We start from the raw sequence: 22646 nt of genomic DNA, 5'->3' as shown, positions 1-22646 counted from the left end.
TTTGCACGCACTGTCATGATTGGAACTCGAAAGCCATGTACTAATGATCTGATTTATTATATAATCGCTGCAAAAACAGTATTTTTCGGCATTTGCCTTCAAAACGGCATCAATTGTTCAATTCTTCTAGGTACACTTGCACACAGTTTTTGAAGGAACTCGGCAGGTAGGTTGTTCTAAACATCTTGGGGAACTAACCGCAGATCTCCTGTGGATGTAGTCTGCCTCAAATCATTCTGTCTCTTCATGTGATCACAGACAGACTCCGTGATCCTAAGATCAGGGCTCTGTGGGGGCCAAACCATGACTTCCAGGATTCCTTGTTATTCTTTACACTTAAGATAGTTCTTAATTACATTGGCTGTATGTTTGGAGTTTTCCTGATGCAGAATAAATTTGTGGCCAATCACACGTCTCCCTGGTATTGAATGATTGATAAATATCTGCCTGTATCTCTCAGCATTGAGGACACCATTGATCCTGACCAGATCTCCAACTTCATCTGCAAAAATGCAGCCCCAAACTTGTAAGGAACCTCCACCATGCTTCACTGTTGCCTGCAGACCCTCATTATTGTTCCGCTCTCCAGCCCTTCACCAACAAATTGCCTCCTGCTACAGCCAAATATTTCAGATCCAGAGCATCTGCTGCCATTTTTCTGCACCCCAGTTCCTATGTTTTCATGCATAGTTGAGTTGGCTTTCTGGTTCCAATTCTTCCATAAAAAACACTTCTGGCCAGACTTCTTCAGACAGTAGATGGGTTCCACTGATTTCTACCAGTTCTGCTGGAAATCTGACGTTGAAGGGAAGTAAGTAAGTATGATGTCTTTCTTCTGCTGCATTAAAGGAGAACTACAGACAAAGTTTTTTTGCCTGTACTTCTGTGGACCTGTTTTCAGCTGACAGGGGGCTGAAACCCGCTGTTGGCTGATGTCACTCAGTCAGTCCAGGCTGGGGAAAGATCCCGACTTCAAAGTTGGGATCCACCCCAGAGTCTTGAGTGGCATCTGGCTCAGCCTCTCAGCAAGCCCAGTGCTCCAGTGAGCGCTGGGAGGGGGCAGAGTAGACAACGGTGACTGACAGTCACCACTCTCTGCTCAGAGCGGCTGTGAGAACGCGGGGATCCGTGGTCATGTGATCGCCGAGTTCTCAGAACTGGCGGGGACAGATGCAGCATCGGATCGATGCTGCATCCACCTAGGTAAGTATAAATGGGTAAAAACAAAAGTCAACACTTCTGTTTTACGTTTCCTTGGCCGGCCACTGCATCTACTGTCCTCAGCATTTGCTTCTTCAAAAGAACTTGAACAGCATGTCTTGAAACCACAGTCTGCTTCAAAATCTTTGCAGAGGAGAGTGCTTGCTGATGGAGTATAACTACCTTGTGTCTTGTTGCTGTGCTCACTCTTGCCATGGTGTGTGACCTGTGACATGCAACTGTCTTCCACAACCTCACCTTAGTAGCAGAGTTTGGCTGTTCCTCACCCAGTTGTAAGCCTCCTACACAGCTGTATTTGTTTCAGTTAATTACTGTTTCAAGCCACACATGTATTGATGATCATTAGCACCTGCTTGGTGTAAATGGTTAATCATACACCTGACTCTGTTACAAGATCCTTGACTTTGTGCAAGTATAAGAATTGATGCTGGCTTGAGGACAAAGGGTAGCCCCAAATATTGATATGACTTTGATGTTTCTTCCATTCGCTCACTTTGCATTTTGTAAATTGATAAAATCAATTATAATATATATTTTTAAAAGCATTTTTACTTTACTGCGTTTCTTCACACCTGCACAGCGCTGTATATAAATGTAGTATAGATGAATGTGGTTGCTCCTGGGTCAGCTGGCTTTAAAGGGATTAAGCAGGAGCCTTGTCTGTATTATCTGTGCAGCACTACAGAATATGTCTGAGCTCTGTAAATACAGGAAATAATGAAAATAAATCATAGAAACCGGATGCGGAGATGGTTTAAATCCTCTTGGCATTTTCTGCAGTCTTCTGAGACTTGTATTTGCTGCGTTAGGAAGGAAATCTGGTCCCTGGAGAGCCTTGTTGTAGATAAGTGCTCTCTCTGGGTTTAGTGTGTTAATGACATCCGGTCGGCGGGATGATAGGCGGCTGTTTCAGGACTTTACTCCCTGATCCTGCGCTTCCTGAATGCGGTACGATGTAATGAGGGGAAATGGTGGGCCGCTAGGTGTATTGTGGAGGATTCAATCACATGCTTTCTATGCAATTTGCGCTCTCCTGGTAAAGAGGATTTGTGCCGCATAATGTAATGAAGCGTTTACTGTCCACCGCTCGATACCTGATCATAAACAAGTGATTTCCAATCCGCCTCCACGCTGAATGTGTCCTATTACCAGAGCCCTGTTAATGGAACACTTATTTCCAGACGCACTTTGTGACGCCTGCCGCCGTTTACCCTCTTGGTAATATGCGGTGTTATTACAGGCGGCTGTGTGCTTGCGTTGCGCTGTATGCGCTATTCCAACTTTTATTTGTGGACAAAAATGCGGTGAATTGTTATGACTGATTTTCCAAGGTAACATTTCATTACAATAGAAGTGTAATATCTGAAGCTTAAAGCAGTATTGGACCCAAAAGCAAACATTTTATATATTGTGGCTTAGTGATCCAGAAATGTAGGCCTGCATTAGCCTTTTCTTTTTTTTTTTTTTCCTTGATTTTCAATTTCTGGGGAGAGGATAGTGTTAGATGGACTAGCAGATTAAAATTTAAATGGACTTGACTAAAAAATTAAAGCGAAGCTCTAGCTAAGGCCCCATGTACACGGGATCACTTCTGAACGATGGAAACTGACTGCTGGAAAACATAGGTTAAAAAACGTCTGTTTAGCTGCGTTTGCATAACGCGTTTGCGTTTAGAAACATTTTTTAAAGATAAGCACAGGAGAACCTCCCGAGTTTTCAGAATGCACTGAAAAGTGGTAAACTATTAACTATTTCAGACTGTTTCAGAGACATACAGAGAGTAGAAGCAGAGACAGCAGTATGTGTTGAGATTAGTTTAGGTGTGAGTTGCTCATTAACATTTCTTTTGTTTCCAAGGGTGGGAAAGGTGTCCAGTGGAGGGAGTCATTAAGGTCACCTGGCAAGGGGTCTTCATGAGAAATTTGAGGTGTGAATGGTCATTAACATATCTTTTGTTTCCAAGGGTGGGAGAGGACTGAGGTGTGAATTGGTCATTACAATGTGTGACAAGCTTGGTAGGAACATCCTGTGTTCAGTGTTTTGTCCATTTGAGTACCTTGAAAACGCTTTGCATGCAAGGCTCTGGACAGCATCAGGAACTGGAAGAGTTAAAAAAAATTTCAAACGCTTATAAACGTGATTTGACGCGTTTACAAGCGTTTTGTGTTTGAAACGCTGATAGAATCGACAGCTGAACTCAAGTTTTCTGCGTTCAAAAAAAACGACTGTGAACTCAAATGCCTGTAAATGACTGTAAACGAAGATGTGTACATGGACACATAGGAAAACATTAGGGTGAGTTCAGGGGCTGAACAGCTCCTGAACGTCCATTTATCAGCTGCAGTGTACATGAGCCCTAACACTTTTTAAGCAGTTATAATAGCAGTTCTTTCTTTTTGGATAAAGGTTTTACATACTATAAATAAAAGCTGGCCGTTTGTATGCAACGTGGTCTGTGTTAAATGGTTTGGCTCATTCCTCTAACTGCAACTTTTGCTTGGCATTGTGGCTCGCTAGGCCTCATTCACATGCATGTACTTACCCATATACCCATGCAAGGCCATGTTTTGCCTGCATGGGATGCACAAGTGTTCTATCATGTCCGTTAGAACACAGTGGTTGCGCAGACACAACTGGTGCTCCTAGTTTGACAGCTGTGTGGGCGCAGGTCCCCGAATGCAGACCGTGTGTGTCCAAGGATCCACACCCGCATAGGCCTTAAAGCAAAACTGAAAAAAAAAAAAAAAAATTGACAGGTTCTTTATTGCAGAAGACACATGCAGTAATATAAACTCACCTGTCTGCTGCCCTCCCTGGATGTGCGGCTCACATTTCTGATAGTGCCAGTGTTCTGTGAGGAATGAGTGCTCGGGAATGACGTCACCACGTTCAGCAGGACTGCTGAAGATCTGCACTCAGAAAAAGCTGGAGAGAAGATGCTGACCGTTGGAGCACAGGTGAGAATTTCAGCTCTTAGTTCAACTTTAAAGGAAGTTAAAATATGACACATTTACTGACAGGATCACCAGATAGAAATAAAGGGAAGAAAGCCTCAACAAGAAAACTAATGCAGCCATCATATCTAAGAATTGGTAAACTGCAATATGATTTATTTTGTTGTTGGGCTTAATAATGCTTTAAAGCCTCGTGATGATTTTCATGTTCCCTGTAGCTGGTACCAATGGCGGCAAGGAACCTGGAGGGGAGAACTTAGCTGAGTATGGCTGGCCATACATTATACAATTTTCTTGAGATTTTTGCTTTAGATTTACCAAAAACCATATAATATGAGGACAAACCCAAACAACACTTTCACTTGTATCCAATTAGGCAGGCTCTTGCACTACGCAGCTGAAGGTAAATCTAAAGGAAATTGGACAGAAAAATGTAAGAAAATTGTATAGTGTATGGCCAGCCTAAGTCTGGCTTCAGATGGTAGGGGTAAAATGCCTAGTAGGATCAGTTACAGGAGGGTGGAAGAGAGGGGTGGTAAAAAAAGAAATGGTTTTAGCCCAGAATGGGGATTTAAAGGGACCCAGTCAGTGATGAATAAATACTAATGTTAAAGAAAAAAAATAGGTTTATACTTGCCTGCTCTGTGCAATGGAATTGGAGAGATGCCCTGAACCTCCTTTTCTCAGATCTCCCGCTGGCACTCCTCGCCTCTGGTGAGTGCACTCATATAGGCTCGCTTCCAAGTTCCACTGTCTGCGTCTGTAGACACAGACAGCAGGACTTGGACCCTCGGCTTTGATTGACAGAAGTGGGAGCCAATGGCTCAGCAAAGCCAATGAGACCTGGAACTGAAACTGAGGGGAGAGAGGAGCTGCAGACAGGCACAGCGCTTGATCGAATGAGGGCTCAGGTAAGTAAAAAGGGGGGGGGGGGGGTGAGGAGGTGATACTGATGCCTAAACATTTTTTACATTAATGCATCTTTTTATAACCACTTTAAATACTTCCTTCTCCTGGCATGTAGAAAAACTGACTCTATTCAAGACTGCCGGACTTCACCAAGTGTAGCCTACAAATACAACCTAACATGCTGCAAATTAATCCTGAACAATCTGAATTTGGAGTAAGGGATCTGCTTCCAGGGATCAACTTTCCGTTGAACTAGAATACTGTTCTGTGTATAACATTGCAAAAATTCAAAAGATAATTGTGAGTTATTGGCGGTTCTTGACTAAGTAACTTGAGGCTATGGAAGGAGTGGAGTCAGAACAGGTTGGCTGCTCCACCCTCTTAATAATTGCTTGGCTGGAGGGGCTGAACTTCTCCTTTGTGCTTCCAGGATTTCTGTTCCTGGTTTGTATTGGTGTGTTTTGTGGATTAGTCTACTTAAATAAAAAAAAAAAAAAAGCGTGGTTTTATACGCACACCTTCAGATCCCTAACCAAGGCTACTGGACAATGCCAGATTAGGCCAGACTAGTGCATAGTACGCCTTAAATAATGTTCTTAATTATTGTTCTTTTTCTTATTATTGTAGTTTGTATCTTTGTTTCTTCCTATACGGTAAGATTTCCCCACAGTCGTGTTAATCGTGTCCCAGCAGGAATATGTGCGGTCGGGTATGAGGTGAAGAGCCGGCAACTCGTTCTTTCTTCTCATAAAGGGTACAGTGTGCAAATTACAGCAGCTTACACGTTTTGGTAAAAACCTTATGCATAGGTTGTTGTTTTTTTTTTTTTTTTTTTCTGAAACGCGTAAGCTGCTTTAACTTGCACATTGTACCATTTATGAATAGAGTACTTTTATTGGGAGAACGAGTTGCTGGCTCTTCACCTTATACTCCTATGCTGTTTAAAGAGCCAGGAAGACACTGCGAGCTTTGGCGCATCATTGGTCTATCTCCAGGGGAAATCAACGTAGGTGTACATATGTGCGTTGGGGCGAAGATATACAGCCTGATGAAGTCAGGTGACAGATCGCAATCATAGCACTTTTATAAATGCAAACAAAGTAAAACCTTTCTGCTGTGTATGCCGTCATTTGGCTTGATGCGCCCCTGAGCCCTCTTTTGTCACCCAGGTGTACTAACCACGCTACAGACACTTCTTAATTCTGATCTCTGGTCTGTACTAACTAGTGTACATGTTACTTTTGTTTCTGTAAGTTGCGTAACAAATACCTGGTGATCCTGCCAGTTCTCTTCCCTTCTTGAGGTTTACAGCACTTCAAGCATGGAAGATTGCAGGCCTGGTACGTTTGCGTCATGCAGCCCCTAACTGGAGTTTCAGGATGCCATGCAGACATAGTGGGGGAGATTTACTAAAACTGGAGAGCGCAAAATCTGGTGCAGCCCTGCATAGAAACCAGTCAGCTTCCAGGTTTTATTGTCAAAGCTTAACTGAACAAGCTGAAGTTAGAAGCTGATTGGCTCCCATACACAGCTGCACCAGAGTCTCCCCTAGTCTGTCATGCAGCAGTCTTTGGTTGTAATCTTGAAGTGTTATTAAACCCACATCATAAAAAAGTTATCAATATATGTATTGATTATTACTGTACTACATGCTGTTCATACTCGGTCACTATGAGAATAATTTTCTGTATTCTGCAAAATAACTGGTTGATCCTGCTGCTCTCTAGTTCCCTCTTCTGTTCATGTCCCCAATTCAGCTGTAGAGACAACTCTACACATGCTCAGTTTTCAGTGAGTTTCTATGCTGAGCATTTCCCTCCTATCACATCCCAGCATCCCGTGTGACTATAGAGTCACACGGGGGCATATACCCAATGGTAAATGACAGCCCACTCCCTTTCTCCTCCTCCATGCCCACTAACCAGCTAAACACAATGGAGGCAGGATATTACATGTAGATTGACGGAGGCTTCACCTACCTCTTATTCTAAGACACAGGCTTGAGGGGTGTCACAAAGCCTGTAGCTGTCTGGAATCTTCCCACGCCATGTTATTGCCAGAAAAGATTTTATTGCAAATATATAATTGTATGACAATTGAAAACTGTTTATAGATATTTATGTATTTATTTATACTTGTATTCCAAAGGCTTTTTTTTTTCCTTTTGAACATGTGACCAGCAGCAGAGGACTAGAAGCTCCTTCTGCTTTTGTTTTCCTGCAGACAGGCCAGGAAGGAGCTGGGTCATGTGACAGCTGAATGTCGTTTAGGAAAAAGGTAGTGGTGCACTGAAATGAAAATTCTGTTGCAGAAACTGAAAATTCAGGATGCATTTGTCAAAAGCTGAAATGGAAAGTTTTTAAAAATCGATATAATTTTTCAAACTGAATTTGCTTAGGAAAAAATACACTTTAATGATTAAACACCCCCCCCCCACAATATATACCCCAATTTTTTCGTAAAATATGAAAGATGCTGTTACAACGAGTAAATAGATATCCAACATGTCATGCTTTAAAATTGCGCTAGTGGTAGAATTATTGCTCTTGCTCTGACGTTCGTGGCGATACCTCACGTGTGGTTTGAACACTGTTTTACTTATGTGGGCGTGGCCTACGTATGCGTTCACCACTATGCGCGAGCACGGGAGGGGGGCACATTAAACTTTTTTTTAAGTATTTAATTACTTTTTTTTTTCTTCTTACACTGTCCCTTTTTATAAAAAAATGTAATCACTTTTATTCCTATCACAAGGAATGTATGCATCCCTTGTGATCAGGGTGGATTTGATTTAAATCAAACTGATTTAAATCACGATTTAAATCACTAGTCAGTAAGGCTTGATTTAAATCCTAGTTTTCTACATAAAGACTAATTCTTGCTGGTATAACTTTAATATGCAAGTAGATGAAGATTTTTAGAATAACAACTTTTATATTAGTTTTTTTATCCCCAGTTTAATAGGTTAATCATTCATATTTGGACAACTTTTCTGTTGTACTTAGGAAGGAGAAAAATAATCATTACCTTAATAATAACAATTTAAATAGATTTATTCAACTGAAACAATAACATTCCAGCATATGGTATTTGCTTAAACATCCATGTTTGTTAACTAATTTGGCTAAACAAAATATATATATTTTAGGAAACTTAGACTGTCAGCCCCTTCCTCCTCACACTTAGTTTCACTTTCTTCTTGTACAGATCTATTCCACTCCAAACAATCAGAAAAATATTGTTTCTATTCTATTCACTGAACTTCTTGAAACTTAGCACTGAAGGGGTTGATTCTGTTTTCATAGGTTTGTAGAAGTTAGGATGAAGGTCTTTTTCTTAACTCTGTTCATGTTATAACATTTTTGCTGTGAAGAAGAGGCATGTGATCTCCGCTGAGTCAAATTCAGTTTTGAGAACTGCAAAAGTAAACCGAGCATCTGTGATAATATCTTGTAGGCAGAGAAACTGCCCAATAATCTTACAAAAACCTCTGGAAGAGCATGACATTGTGAATGGATGAATGGAATTTATTTACCAAAAAAATTAAACATATACAGCTTTATTCTACATAATTAAAAAACTAATCTTTATTTCATGATGGAATAACCTTTGGATGGTAATATATTTTCCTCAAAAAGCATTTTATTTAAAAAAAATCGATTTAAATAAAAAAAATCCGATTTTTTTTTTTTTTTTTTTTTAAATCATTGATTTTTATCCACCCTGCTTGTGATAGAATTAAATAGTGACAGGTCCTCTTTATGGATAAGTAGATCAATAATTCCCCACATCTCTCCTCTACATTTAAAGCATTAGATCAAAAAAAGCATTGATCTAGTGCTTTAAAAAAAAAAATGGCCTTGTTTACAAGGCGCCGGAACCAGAAGTGACGTCGTTCCAGTCCTTCAAGGGCATAGAGATGAGTGGAGGCCATCTTTCCTTCACTTATCCCTATGCCCAGCACCGGAATCGTTCGGTGGTTTCTCAGGTAAGGCTGAGAACCCCTGAGCGGCAGCGGTGGGCGGCTAGGGGCGGAGTTATTTTCGTCACCTGTATCGGTGCTTATTTTCATATCGGTCAAAGGCAGATAGGGGTGTTTTTGGCAGAAATGTTCCGGCCATCGAAATTTTGGTGCATCCCTAGAAAAAGGTACTTTAGATGTTTTTTTTTTTATTACAATAATTGCGTAATCATCCACATACAGAAATAAAAGGGATAATGATAATTCAACAGTGTGTGTCTAGAATCACTTTAACAGCAAAACATTTTTTGATATACACAGCACCACCTGCCTGAAGTTTGCATGTTCTCCTTGTGCCTGCGTGGGTTTCCTCCGGGTACTCTGGTTTCCTCCCACACTCCAAAGACATGCTGGTAGGTGAATTGGCTCCTGTCTAAATTGGCCCTAGTATGTATATGTATAAATATGAGTTAGGGACCTTAGATTGTACGCCCCTTGAGGGTTAGGGACTGATGTGAATGTACAATATATATATATGTAAAGCGCTGTGTAAATTGATGACACTATATAAGTACCTGTAATAAATAAATATAAATAAAACTTTGCATCTCTGGCTCTCCTCTTCAGAAATACTGTGCTCAGCTGGAGGACTCTGCTCTTTCCCCTATAACTCTCCTCTCCTGAAATACTCTGTACTGCTGGAGGACCTAGCTGGCCATAGACTTTTCAGTCGTGTTTATCCATCCCAGCTCAAAAGACATAAATTGTTTGATAAACTTCTGTCGAAGGGACACGCTGGAAAACATTTGTCGATCTGCAGCCGCAGATCAGTGAAGTTTAATAATGGTTGGTTTTGCTGTCACAATACAATATCCTCGTCAGATTCCTCCATCCATCTAGTTGTAGTTTTCTTTTTTTTTTGTTCAGCGAGTGGTTTATAGATGGATCAAATCTCGGCCAGTTTAGCAGGGAACAGCTGAGATTTGATCCATCTATGAGCAGGCTGGTTGTACTGAAGTTGGACTGAATAGATTAATCTCAGTATAACCAGCCTGTTGGATTTTTTTGCATGCCATTACTGCTGGCAACCCATGGTTGCCAGAAAGACAATTTCACCCTCTATTGCCTGCCTTACTCTCCTCTCTGGAATTATGCAGCTCTTCTAGGGGAATTTTCTTCCTCTATCTGGTGCTCCTCTGTATTGTAGGAGACCTTTCTGCCAGCATACTCAGTATATCCTGGGGCATATTAGGGGGTCACCTGGAGGTAAAAGTTCTCTCTAAACTTTTTGTATTTACTTTTCAGCCATCGAGCAGTATGAAGAGCTCCGGACAGAAAATGAGAGAAACAAAGATGAGGTGAGTGTGATTGCTTTACTCTTACAATACAGGTTTTCTAAGGTAAGGAACAATAATTATTATTATTATACAGTATTTATAAAGCGCCAATAGTTCACTCAGCGCTGTACATTACAAAGGGGACAGAACATGTGACAGAACAATAACAATACAATGCAAAACATGAGGGGATTGAGGGCTCTGCTCTTTGGAGCTTACAATCTAGGAGGGAGGGGATAGTGGTACAGGAGGAGATAGCTGTGAGGGATGGAGTGGTAGGAAGAGTGGAGGAGGTTGGCAAGTCAGCAGGGGGTGGGGTAGGCTTCCCTGAAGAGATGGGTTTTCAGGGTGCACCTAAAGGAGAGAAGAGTAGGTGATCTGATGGGTTGGGGCAGGGAGTTCCAGAGGATGGGTGACACCCTGGAGAAGTCCTGGAGGTGGGCATGGGAGGAGGAGACCAGGGAACTAGAGAGAAGGAGGTCTTGTGAGGAGCGGAGTGTGCGTGCTGGGTGGTACTTGGATAATGACCAATGGTATAATGGAATAATGATCAATAATGACCAAGATAGTGATATTTCAGTTATGTATGCACTCTCCTTTGCTGCAGTATCCATTGACTTCTTTTCTGCCTCCAGTGGTGAAATTTCCCTGCAGTAGTTTGTGTCTGTGCCCCTCCCACAATGGCGATGTGCCCCTCCCACAATGGCGATGTGCCCCTCCCACAATGGCGATGTGCCCCTCCCACAATGGCGATGTGCCCCTCCCACAATGGTGACATTTCCCCACAGTCTTTTGAATCATGTCTCAGCTGGCATATGTGCATTAGGGTGGCCATATACAGCCTGATGAAGTCATATGACAGATTGCAACGAAACCAAGTGCCTGCTTGTATGACATCATTTGACACGATGCACTCCTGAGGTTGCAGCGTCTGGGAAGCACCAAACAAACATGGCAGGCATGTCAGGAGCCCTGTTTTGCCACCTGGGTGTATGGAGCTCAGTACAGATGCTTATTTTGTTCAGCCTTGTTGGATGATCAACAGAACGCAGGAGAGCTTTTTATGTTTTGTGTGTGTCTTATCTGCAGAGATTGTCTTATCGCACCATGCACACTGACACACCCTGCACCTCGCTCTGTCACGGCAGTTGCACGTACACACTTCTCAGTCTGTCCTCCTTCCCACAATTCACCTGAATGGAAGTCATTCATGTTAAATATTTATGAAACCTTTTTTTTTCTGCCCAGTTTATAGAGAATGGGGGAGGGGAAGATTAAATAAATCTTGCACAGAAGTAATTTGGCGCTGTTATTGCTGGCTTCCTTTTGAAAATGCTAGTTACCTGGCTGTGTCTGGTTTCAGTACTTTAAGTCATTTACCTGGAACAAGCATGCATGTTCTTGATCTGTAGCTCAAATGCAGAGCTTGAAAGCCATGAGCATGAAAATTCTTCTATTCCTATTTTGTTTGTTGCTATGAGGGGCAGCCTAGGAGACAAGTATTGCTGGTTGAAATGCACTCTTTCTTTAGCTGGCTGTGGATGGATCAAAATTCAGCCTGTTGAGCAAGGACCAGTCAAATTTCAATCCATCTATAGCTCCCAGATACCTTTTATCGGGGGCACAATTCGGCCCACAATGGCTCCCCTAAGGGTCAGATTAGCTCTGAATCCCTGCCCTTATCTGGTATTTCCACAGTTTTAGGAGCACAATCCTACAATTCCTTTGTATCAAGGAAGGAATTTTCTGCAGCTATTTCTGGTTTTTAGGATCAGCTTTCAGAGATTCTTTCCTGGTTTTTAGGATCAGCTTTCAAAGGATCCTCAATAAATGGAAGAGGAGGAAGGTGTGTAGGATCTTGGAGTCTGGGGTTGTCAAAGACACAGGAGACCACAGTGGGTTTCCTGGCAGATGTGGTACGCACTAATTTGGAAGTTACCGCTTCCGGAGTTCTCTTCTCTAAAAAACACTGGGTTTGAGGTCTGGTAACTGCCAAATCTTCCCAAACCGTTTATAGACACCACAGATAAGAGGTTAGAGGTGTTCTCTCTGCTAGGAGCAACTCTGCAGCTTGCGGTGGGAGTTTGCCAAGACCTCAGAATTTTTTGGCAATGCATGTGATTTGTTCTGAAAATTGGACCCAGAGGATCTGGCCATCTGTCAGTTCATGGAAGATTTCCCAAAACATTGAGTGTCTTGAAGGATGCCTTGGAAGACTCAGGCAGCTTTCCTAGGTGGGCACCATGTCTGTCCGCATGAGAAGGATCCTATAGCTTAAGTGTCAGTCAACGGAAATGTCAGAAAGTCAAACGTTTGTTTGGACCATCTTTGGAAGTTTTCCTCCAGAAGGCAACTGTAGGGAAATTAATGCTTTTGCTCCTAAAGAAGAAGACAACGGTGACAGGTCAGAAACTGTTGACGCCTTTTGGAATCCAAGAAAAGTTTTTTTTGTAGGCAACAAGCTGTGGGCTCTAAGCAAAAGCTTACATCCTAAGTCCTCTTCATGGTTAAGAGGTGCCCCCACTCTTGCAGGTGGGTACATCTATTCGCCTTTACAGGGAACTTGGGAAGTCACAGGCAATTGGTTCTGCAGAGTTTTGCTCAGAGGCTACAAGATGGAGTTTGTCTGTTTCCCCCTCCACTCGTTAGGGCTCAAGGGTATCTTTGCAGCCACAAAAAGGAGCAGTTTTCTTTGAAACCATGAAAGGACTGCTGTCCCAGGGGGTCATCATACCCCAAACCTCTCTGCTTCTCTCACAACTTATTTATGCTTCCCAATCCAAACGAAGACATCCAGCCTATTCTGGAGCTTAAAGGAGAAGTACAGCCAAAGCTTGCTTTGCTCCTCCTGTGGATCACGGGAGTGCAGTTTGTTCTGCACTCCTGTGACCTGTTTTCAGCCAACAGCGGGCTAAAGTCTGCTGTCAGATGTTGTCACCCAGCTGGTCCATGCTGGGGAAAGGTCGCGACTATATGGTCGGGACTCACCCAGGAGCCTGGACCAACACCTGGCTCAGGCTCTCAGCAAGCCGCTGAGAATCTGCCCCCTCCACAGCCCATTTCTCCAGTGAGCTTTGGGGGGGCAGAGCAGAGAGCGGTGACTGACAGTCACCACTCACTGCTCAGGGCAACTGGTAAAAAATGAGCGATCACCAGTGCCTGATCACTCAGTTCTCACCTTTTTAGAGCTGGTGGGGGACAGATGCAGCATTGGATCAATTCCGCTCAGATTGTTTTTACAAGATTCAGAATCGCTGGCACTAAAGAATTATATCTGGACCGAGATACCACCCTTCCCATCCATGGAGGTTCAAGTACGTCCTATGGACGGGAAGTGGTTAAGGACAAGTTTGCCTATAAGAAGCCCACTGCTCCTTAAAGGCACAGGGATACATTGAATGCTCAGGGTACAATGACAGCTAAAGGCATCCAATATATCCCCTCACCAAATCCAGTGAATAAGCTATACAAAAACCCCAAATCATACCTACCTTTTACTGTAAGGTGCACATAGACAGGCAATGAACGTCACAAACCGACAAAAAATTTGCACTTACCAGCTAGCCTGAAAACAAAAACAAATTGACCCTGTCTAACAATTCACTTTAAAAACAGAGGGTTTGGTTGCACACATTTGCAAATTTATGTGGAAGCTGCAGTGCCTACATCAAGGCTCCTCTGTATATTGTGGTCCTAACTCTGTATTTTTGAAAATGTAAAGTTAGGACCGCAGTATGGGGTTAAGGTCGGGGCTCTTACTGGGCCACTCCAAAAGGTGCATTTTCTTTTTCTGAAACCAGTCTGTAGTGGTCAATTTATTTCAGGTATTGATGTCAATATCCTGCTGCATTGCCCAACTTCTACTAAGCTTCAGCTGGTGGACAGTCACTCTGACATTTTTATGTTCAGTTTCACTTTGTGCCCAAAATCTACTTTGATCGACTGCTCTTATTATGGGGGTGGATTGACTGGACCGTTTTGACCATCTGGCAAATATTTGTCACTGGAATGCCTCCATACACACAGCCTAGCCTGTGCGTACATAGAGCCCAGCAACATTTCACCTCTTCCCGTTTGACAGGAAGGGTGGTTTATAGTACAACAAACGGCAAAACCTTTTTTTTTTTCTTAGTTTTGGATAGAGGGAAGATAGTTCTTCTAATCCGTCAGTTTTTATTGCTGTCTGTGCCCCATTAGGGAGATTTACCCTCTCTATTTATCTTGTTTACCATTATCATTGAAGGTGACAGTAAAAAAAATAAAAAATTTTGGGTTGTTACGACAAGGATGAAATGCAATATTGAATACTCATGATCATTGGGCCCTCAGACAACACTGTGTTAAAAGCAGGTATGATTCTGTGATGGACAGATGGATCAGTGCATGGAATCACAATACTATCAAAAATCACTGTCTATGAACACAGTTCTCTGTTCCATCCAAAAATGCAAGGTAAAGCTCTGTCATGCAAAGAAGTAGCCATGTGTGTACATGATCCTGAAATGTTGGGCCAAATCTCAGTTAAAATGGTCTGTTGCAAAGTGAAAAACTGTTCTGTGGTCAGACAAATCGAAATTTGACATTCTTTTTGGTAACCATGGGTACCGCATTCCTTCAGACTATAGAGGAGGGGGACTTTCCAGCTTATCAGCTCTCAGTTCAAAAGCCAGCATCCCTGATGGTGTGGGGGTGCATTAGTGAGTATAGAATGGACAGCTTGCACATCTAGAAAAGGCACAATCAATGCTGAAAGAGATATTCATGTTTTAGAGCAGCATATGCTCCCATCCAGACGACATCTTTTTCAGGGAAGGCCTTGCATATTTCAGCAGGACAATTCTAAACCACATACTGCATCTATGACAACAGTATGGCTTCATAGCAAAAAGAGTCCGGGTGCTTAAATGTCAGGCAAGAATGGGACAACATTCCTCTCTCAATACTCCAGCAACAGGTCTCCTCTGTTCCCAGATGTTTACAGAGTGTTGTTAAAAGAAGAGGGGATGTTACACAGTAGTAAACATGGTCCTGTCCAACGTTTTTGAGACATGTTGCTACCATCAATTTTGAAATTGGCTTATTTTTTTCTTTAGAATGGTTTATTTTCTCAGTTTAAACATTTGATACGTTTTCTATTGTGAATAAAAGATGGGTTTATGGGTTGCAAACCATTGCATTCTGTTTTTATGTAGATTTTACACAGTGTCCCAACTTTTTTGGATTTGGGGTTGTAGAATGTATATTCCGTTCGCACAGCCAACCCCCAGGAAAGAACACTTGGACCTGCAGCAATTTTCTAATGAGATCCTGTCCTTTAATATGGGGCATTCATTGAGAATTTTGTGTTATTTTTTAATATTATTGAGTTAGTCTATTGCCCAGATCTCTAGACTTTCTGTCATAAGATTCTATGGATATTCAACTGCCAATTGCTCTTTAGTGCCAGTATGCAATTTTATGCAAGATATACCGCAGTGAGTATTGTCCTTTTCTGACAGTTGAAACTTTCTCCAATGTATCTGCAGTGACAAATGTGGGAATAATAGAGTTGTGCCTGTAGAGTGGTGTGATGCTGTGTCTGTCTTGTCATTGTACTAAGTGTGTCATCACCATAGATATATCTGCGCTCCTATGCAATGGACAGTATTTTTCCATGACCTTGGCTGCCCGCCATGCACTCTATTCTGCACCGAATATTCTGTCCTTTTTTCATATTGTGTTGTGGAATTCTGTACATAGCACCGCAATCGCCCATTAAGTTTGTCCTTTTTTGTCTCTTGCAGTTTGACAAGGTTAAGCAGGAGCGCGATGAGGCCGTCAGAAAGCTGGAGGAATTCAGCAAAAGTGAGTGACAGTTCTTAAAGAGACCCCCGCCCCATGGTTTGTGTTGTTATTATTGAAGATTTATATAGCACCGTTGTGTCCCATGGTGCTGTACAAAGTGCTGCGAATAAAGCTGACGCGTAGAAAGCCTTTGAATTGCGGAGCAGATTGTTTGCAGCAGAGGCAGCTGGAGCCGGTATGTCAGACCCAGACGGAGCGTGAATTCAGCAGGGGCTGTGTTACATGACCGCATGTGACTGACTGGAACAAATAATGCGCTGCAATAGGGAGGAACGCTAATTAGAAGATTTGGGATTTTGGTGTTAGTATGTAGCAGCTGTGTTGCTGAATATTTCAGCGGTTTAACAAGAACCCGTCACAGCTCGGGAAATATAGAAATCCTGATCGCTTTCTAAATTATTACAATTGTATCCGCTTACTTATAAAATGTTTGGATTTGACCCATATTCTGATTCTCTAGCTATTTTAATGGGAATCTGTGGTTGCTGCCCTATCAACCAGCTGAGCAGGTTCAGCTCACAGCAGGATCCATTGTCTGTTCTAACAAGGAGATGCTGTGGCATTCTGGGTCATGTGATTTAAAACACACGTTTATTCTGCTTCCCTGGTCCCTCCTTTCCCCACTCGTCAACATGCTGATGACATTTTTAAAGTCCAACTCCAGAGAATTTGAAAATGATTCCTTGCAGTGGGGCTGTGCCTGCACTGCAAAGGTTGAATGCTTGTTTTTTTCTAGAGCAGTAGTCTCTAAACTGCAGCCTGGGGGACAGATGCGGCCCTTTGCTTTCTTTTTCCCAGCCCTTGAGGCACTATTTCATCCACTGATATCAACAGTGGGGCAGAATTCCCCCAGTGACACAGTGGGGCACAATTTCTCCCAATGACACCAAAAATGGAGCCTAATGACACCAATGATGGGACACAATTCCTCCCCTGACACCAACGATGGGACGTTGTTTTTTTCCCACTGACGTCTGGATCTTTTCTACTCCCAGTGGCCTCAATCTGGCCCCCCTTAAGGTCTGAAGGACAGTAAACTGGCCCTTCATTTAGAAAGTTTGGAGAACCCCTTTTCTAGAAAAGAAATTAGTAGTATTTTAACTTGCCTGATCCTCCCCAACGTTGCTGCCCCATACTCCAACAGTGGGCTGTCCCTCAGTGTCGTCATGTACAATGCAGGGCTGTGGACCCTGCATTGTTCTTGGTGATGCCAGGACTTTAGACTGCTGGTGTGTAGGGGAGAAGACACTGTGGCAACTGGTCTAGCAGCATGGAAGTTTAGGTAAGTAAATCTGTGAACAAGTTCCCTAGACCTTAGGTGTTGTTAACATATTGCGTAGTGAGAACAAGCGTTCCTGTTCGGGATTTAGTGTGTTTGATTCTCACACCATTCGTGGTATCACGCATTGTATAGCCCATTCACCTGCATGGGCTGCCCTATGTGCGTTTGTCGTGCAAAAGAAGCTCAAGCACCCTTTGGGCGATGAGATTTGCGTGATTCTTAAATATGTGTTTTGCAGTACGATTCTGTTGTCTGACAATCACGGCATAATTGCACAGTGGTTGGGGTGCCATCATTCTTAAATGCACACTATGTATTTTGCCACAATTTGAACTTGCGGGCAGAAACGCAACGGGATTCCAAATTGCCTAATGTGAACAGGGTCTAAATGAGCAATTAACCCTTGCAGTGCAGGTGCAGCCCCACTGCAAGGAATATTTTTTTAAAAGTTTCCTTGAGTTGGGCTTTAACCCCTTGACGCCGACTGCGCGCAAATTAGCAGCCTCACAGAACTGGGCTTTTTTCCGTGGGGCTGCTAATTTGCGTACCTGTCTTTCTGCTACCCGGCACAAAGACCGGGGTGTCACTGAGAGCCCCTTGTTCCATTCTAACGATCAGGGTACGGAACTCCCAATTCCAGGTCATCTGATCGCTGTGATAGCCTCTGATTGGCTGTGACAGTGATCAGTCACTGTGAAGCCTGTCCCCCTTGTTTTCTCTCTCCTGAGTGGAGGAGAGAGATGCATTGTATCTCTCTCTGTCCTTTCAGAGAGAAAAAAAAAAACCCAAAGCAAACAAAAACTAAATAATAAAAAAATAAACAGAAATGCCTAGATCAAGGTTTGATCTAGGTCTGTGCCAGGGTTAGTGTTTGGGTCAGTGTTTTGTTGTTTTTGGTCAAGATTTTTTTTTTTTTTTACCTTTTAAATTCGGATCAGTGTCAGTTAGTGGCAGAAAAAAAAAAAAAAAAAAAAAAGCAAATTGTGCACTATTGTTTCTAGGCTGTACTACAGGTACAAGCAACAACTGACATAATTGGTGCAATCGTCAGGAGCAGGAGAAATTATTTTGGGTTGTTCTTTGATGGTAGGACATGGTAGTAGCAAGAAATATACAGCTACATTTAAAAAAATTATTTTTTTAAAATTATTTTTACTATTGTGGGCCAGTTTTCCTTTGGTAACAAAAAAAAAAACAGGAGATATCCATTACCATTTGCCACCAAATGAAAGCCCAGTTTGTCCTGAATAAAACAAGGAATAATCCACCTGAATGCACAAAGTAGTTATGATATGTACGGTTTTGCTAACACATGTCAAAGTTGCACATTGTGCTTAGGCGTTAAGGTTTGTTTTCCCTTTTAGGCACAAAGGGGTTAATTAAAACCTTTCCTTTTTCATTAGTTACCCTTTTTAGATCAAGTGATGTCATCACCGGGTCTGTGTGCTTCTCTATGCAGTGCTGGTGGAAAGGGACTGCACAAAGCTTCCTGAAAACAACAGTTTGCATTAGGTAAACTTAGGTTTCAGTTCTTTCAGCCATGGAGGTGCAGCATCATACAGTATATGGGACACGTGATGCTGCACCTCCATGATTGAAAGAACTGAAATCAAATGAATGAAAGGGGTGGCTCGGGGACAAATGAAGTTGGAAATCGTCCTTTCAGGAAATGAGTTGCTACAACTTCTAAAGCTAGCCATAGATGGGTAGAATTTTTAACGAAAATCATTAGGTTCTAAGAAAGGTCATTCCTTTTTCTAATCATTAGTGGGTCAATTGATGTTTGTTTTCACCTGCAGTGATAAGATAATTGGAAGGAGCGGGATGGAAAGATTGTCTCGAATGAATGAATTTGTAACAGTGTATGTGGTCGTTATTCAGTCCATTCATTCCAAAATCAACTGTTAAAAGCAAATGAAATCTTTTCTGCGATGTTTGAATGATTGGAGGGAAGGGAACCCCCCTCACACACACACACACACAGCTCACAGGTACAGAGCTGAGGCTGTCAATCACAGGCTGTGTGCTGGAGGTCCCTCTCCTGTCACCATGTTTCTCTTGGTGTCAGGAGAGCTTGTCAGAAATGATTGATGCTGATAGCAGAGAAATGAGGCAGCGGACTGAATTGACAGTTGGTGCTTTTAATTGAGACAAGTACACACTATAGAGGGAGATGGTTTGTACATATTTCATGTCTGAGGTTTACAACCACTTTAATAGAGGAGGGAGCTGAACTGGACACCAAATAAAATCATATAGTAAGTCCGGTGTTTATAAACCATAAAACAGTTGAACCACATTCAATTAAAATTCCTAAACTGACTATGAGCAGCAAGTCTGTGTGCAACTAAAAACTAACCCCTCACTTCGGTTTGATGTAGGGTAAAAAGAAGCAGACACCAGATGATGGATGATTTTCTGTCTTTGACGATATTCCTCTCCATTGATCTCTCTTTTTCACTTTAACCTCCCTGGCGGTATTCCCGAGTGTAGCTCGGTGTAAAGTTTCAGCACCAAAAGCGGTAACCCTGAGCTACACTCGGGCTTACCATGTGGCGTTGCTCCGGGAGCTCTTCTCCACTTACCTTGTCCTGCACTCCCGAGATGTCCCTCCTGCAGTGTCCCCTGTAATGTCCTCCAGCCGATGCCGGCATCTGTCTTCTGGGTTTCGTTCCCTGCGATGTCGGGACGTACGGGGGACGGAATGGCGGGAAATACAAAAATGTGAAAAAGTGACATTCACTAAATACACTAAAATCACATAGTATAACATTCCTGTATCAAACCATTTCACATACATTTTGTCCCGAGTGCTTTGTCCTGTGCGCTGCCTGCATTTTTACTGTTCTTTCTGCCTGGAAACTGAGAAACGTCCATGGCGTCCAAAAAGCGTCCCTTTAGGTCAAAATCGGTTTTAGACCAGCTAGAGAACAGCGATAGTAAATCAGAACCACTTGCAGAATTGAGTGATAATGATTTGTGGGGAAAATTCGTCATCAGACACTGAAAACGATTTTGTGACTTTGCTCAGCGATGTGCGAACTTGGCGCTATATTGCAAATTTCAGTGTTTTTTGGTTTGATTATATTATTGAAGTAGATTTATTATTATATTATTTTATTATTATTTATTAAATTATAATTTATAATTTCGTGTTTCAAATTTTAACATACCCAGGATGTTTACTAGACTCTTGTTCGGACAGATTTCTGTGAGTTATTCCTAAAAATTACAGGCCTACAATAAAAAAAATACATATTTCCATGCAAAAAAATGTACCTCTTTAAGCACAGAAATACTGACATAATCAGACCGCTAGGGAGGTTAAAGAAATATCCTGAAAATCATCCACAAAACACATCACATTACAGACAAAACATTGTGTAGTCAGAGCCTGCCATTCTCTGCCCATCCACCAGGAGGGCGACAACAGCAATGCCAGCTCTGTGCTAGGGATTGGGTTGTCATTGTTGTCCTGGGTTTGCCAAGAGCAAACATGCAAATTTAAAAACACAGACAGTATCGTCTAAGTGTTGCCTTTTAGTGCCTAACCAAAAACTGTTAATATGGCGAGTTTTGGGCGACTCTGGATGAGATGGGAAATGGCCTTTTAGTATAAAGGTTCTGACTTTCTGATTTATTCAGACTAGCACAGTAAAAAGCAAACACTCCCATACTGCTCCTCCATCCTCGCCGTACTCTGACTTTCTACTTGCATCTATTTTTGTTGCTTTTAACCTTTCATTTTAGACTTTGGAATGTTTTATAATGTTTCCTTCTGAATTGTGGTGCCGCAAATGATAAAGTACCATTATTAGGTTTCTATGCTGACCGTCTCAGGAGATCTTTTTGTATCCTGTTGAAATCTGCTAAATACATTCCAGGTGCCTCAAAACAAAAAGTGTTTATTGCTTTACAGCGTGTTGTCTTTAGAAAGCAACCACAAAAATAAAAATGAGTGCGCTGTACACTAATTATATCCTAACACAATAAATGAACCATAAATACAAATTCACATGTGTTCATATATGGACAGCTGCGGGCTCACCCAGATGGATTCCTCACACCAAAACACTCTTCATACAATGTAGAGAAGGGACAGAAGAGACTTCATAGTGCGACCAGATAAACGTAAAGGTTTATTAAATAAAGTATTGCACTTACATAGATAAGGTGGTTAAAGGCAGTATACAAATTCAAATCAGACGCGGCGTCATTCCGCCGGCCAAAACGTGGTGACGTCACAGAAGACTCCGCCTAAGGCGTTTCTCCACAACTGGCGTCCTCTGGGATTAATCCCAGAGGATGCCAGTTGTGGAGAAACGCGTCAGACGGAGTCTTCTGTGACGTCACCACGTTCTGGCTGGGGGAATGACACCACGGCTGATTTGAATTTGCCTTTGAATACTGCCTTTATGCACCTTACCTATGTAAGTGCAATATTTTGTATGGAGCGTGATTTGGTATGAGGAATCCGTCTGGGGGAGCCTGCAGCTGTCCATCCATCTCCTTTGAAATTGATAGTACAGGTGTCAGTGTGGAATCGGGACACCATCTGCTTTTTTTATTTCTCGATTTGAGATCAATTTGATGGAACTTGATGGAAATTATATTCAGTACGCAGCACTTTTCCTTCCTTCACATTGAATTTGGGACTTGTGTATTTTTGTGCCATGGACATTGATTTATAGCACTTTGTATGCTGATTTTTGCATATATGTACACATGTGAATTTGTATTTATGGTTCATTTTTTTTTTATTGTGTTAGGATATAATTAGTGTACAGCGCACTCGCTGTATTTTTATTTTTGTTGATTATTTTCTGGTATTCAGGAAGAGAGTAGCAGCAGTTCACTTTATTTATTTTTTCATTCATTTCACTTATACATACAGTCACGTCCATAAATATTGGGACATCGACACAATTCTAACATTTTTGGCTCTATACACCACCACATTGGAATTGAAATGAAACAAACAAGATGTGCTTTAACTGCAGACTGTCAGCTTTAATTTGAGGGTATTTACATCCAAATCAGGTGAACGGTGTAGGAATTACAACAGTTTGCATATGTGCCTCCCACTTGTTAAGGGACCAAAAGTAATGGGACAGAATAATAATCATAAATCAAACTTT

The 22646-nt window shown here is 42.0% G+C and overlaps 1 protein-coding gene across 5 annotated transcripts in view; it reads left to right on the top strand.

Moving 5' to 3' along the window:
* SHTN1 (shootin 1) overlaps positions 1-22646 on the top strand; it is a 146115-nt gene that overhangs the window by 8160 nt on the left and 115309 nt on the right. For all 5 annotated transcript variants that reach the window (XR_016307678.1, XM_089658791.1, XM_089658789.1 and 2 more), the window contains exons 2-3: positions 10351-10403; positions 16166-16226. Coding sequence is in view for 4 of the 5 variants with exons in the window: in XM_089658791.1 (XP_089514917.1) it covers positions 10351-10403; positions 16166-16226 (114 nt within the window). In the remaining variant the exon portion in view is untranslated. The remainder of the gene's footprint in view (positions 1-10350; positions 10404-16165; positions 16227-22646) is intronic.

The sequence above is a fragment of the Staurois parvus genome, unplaced genomic scaffold, assembly GCF_062004578.1.
Source record: "Staurois parvus isolate SC_StPar_1 unplaced genomic scaffold, SC_StPar_1.0 ptg001095l, whole genome shotgun sequence".
In the NCBI taxonomy this organism is placed as follows: Eukaryota; Metazoa; Chordata; class Amphibia; order Anura; family Ranidae; genus Staurois; species Staurois parvus.
The sequence above is the reverse complement of the archived record's forward strand: the minus strand, read 5'-3'. Positions and strand labels throughout refer to the sequence as shown.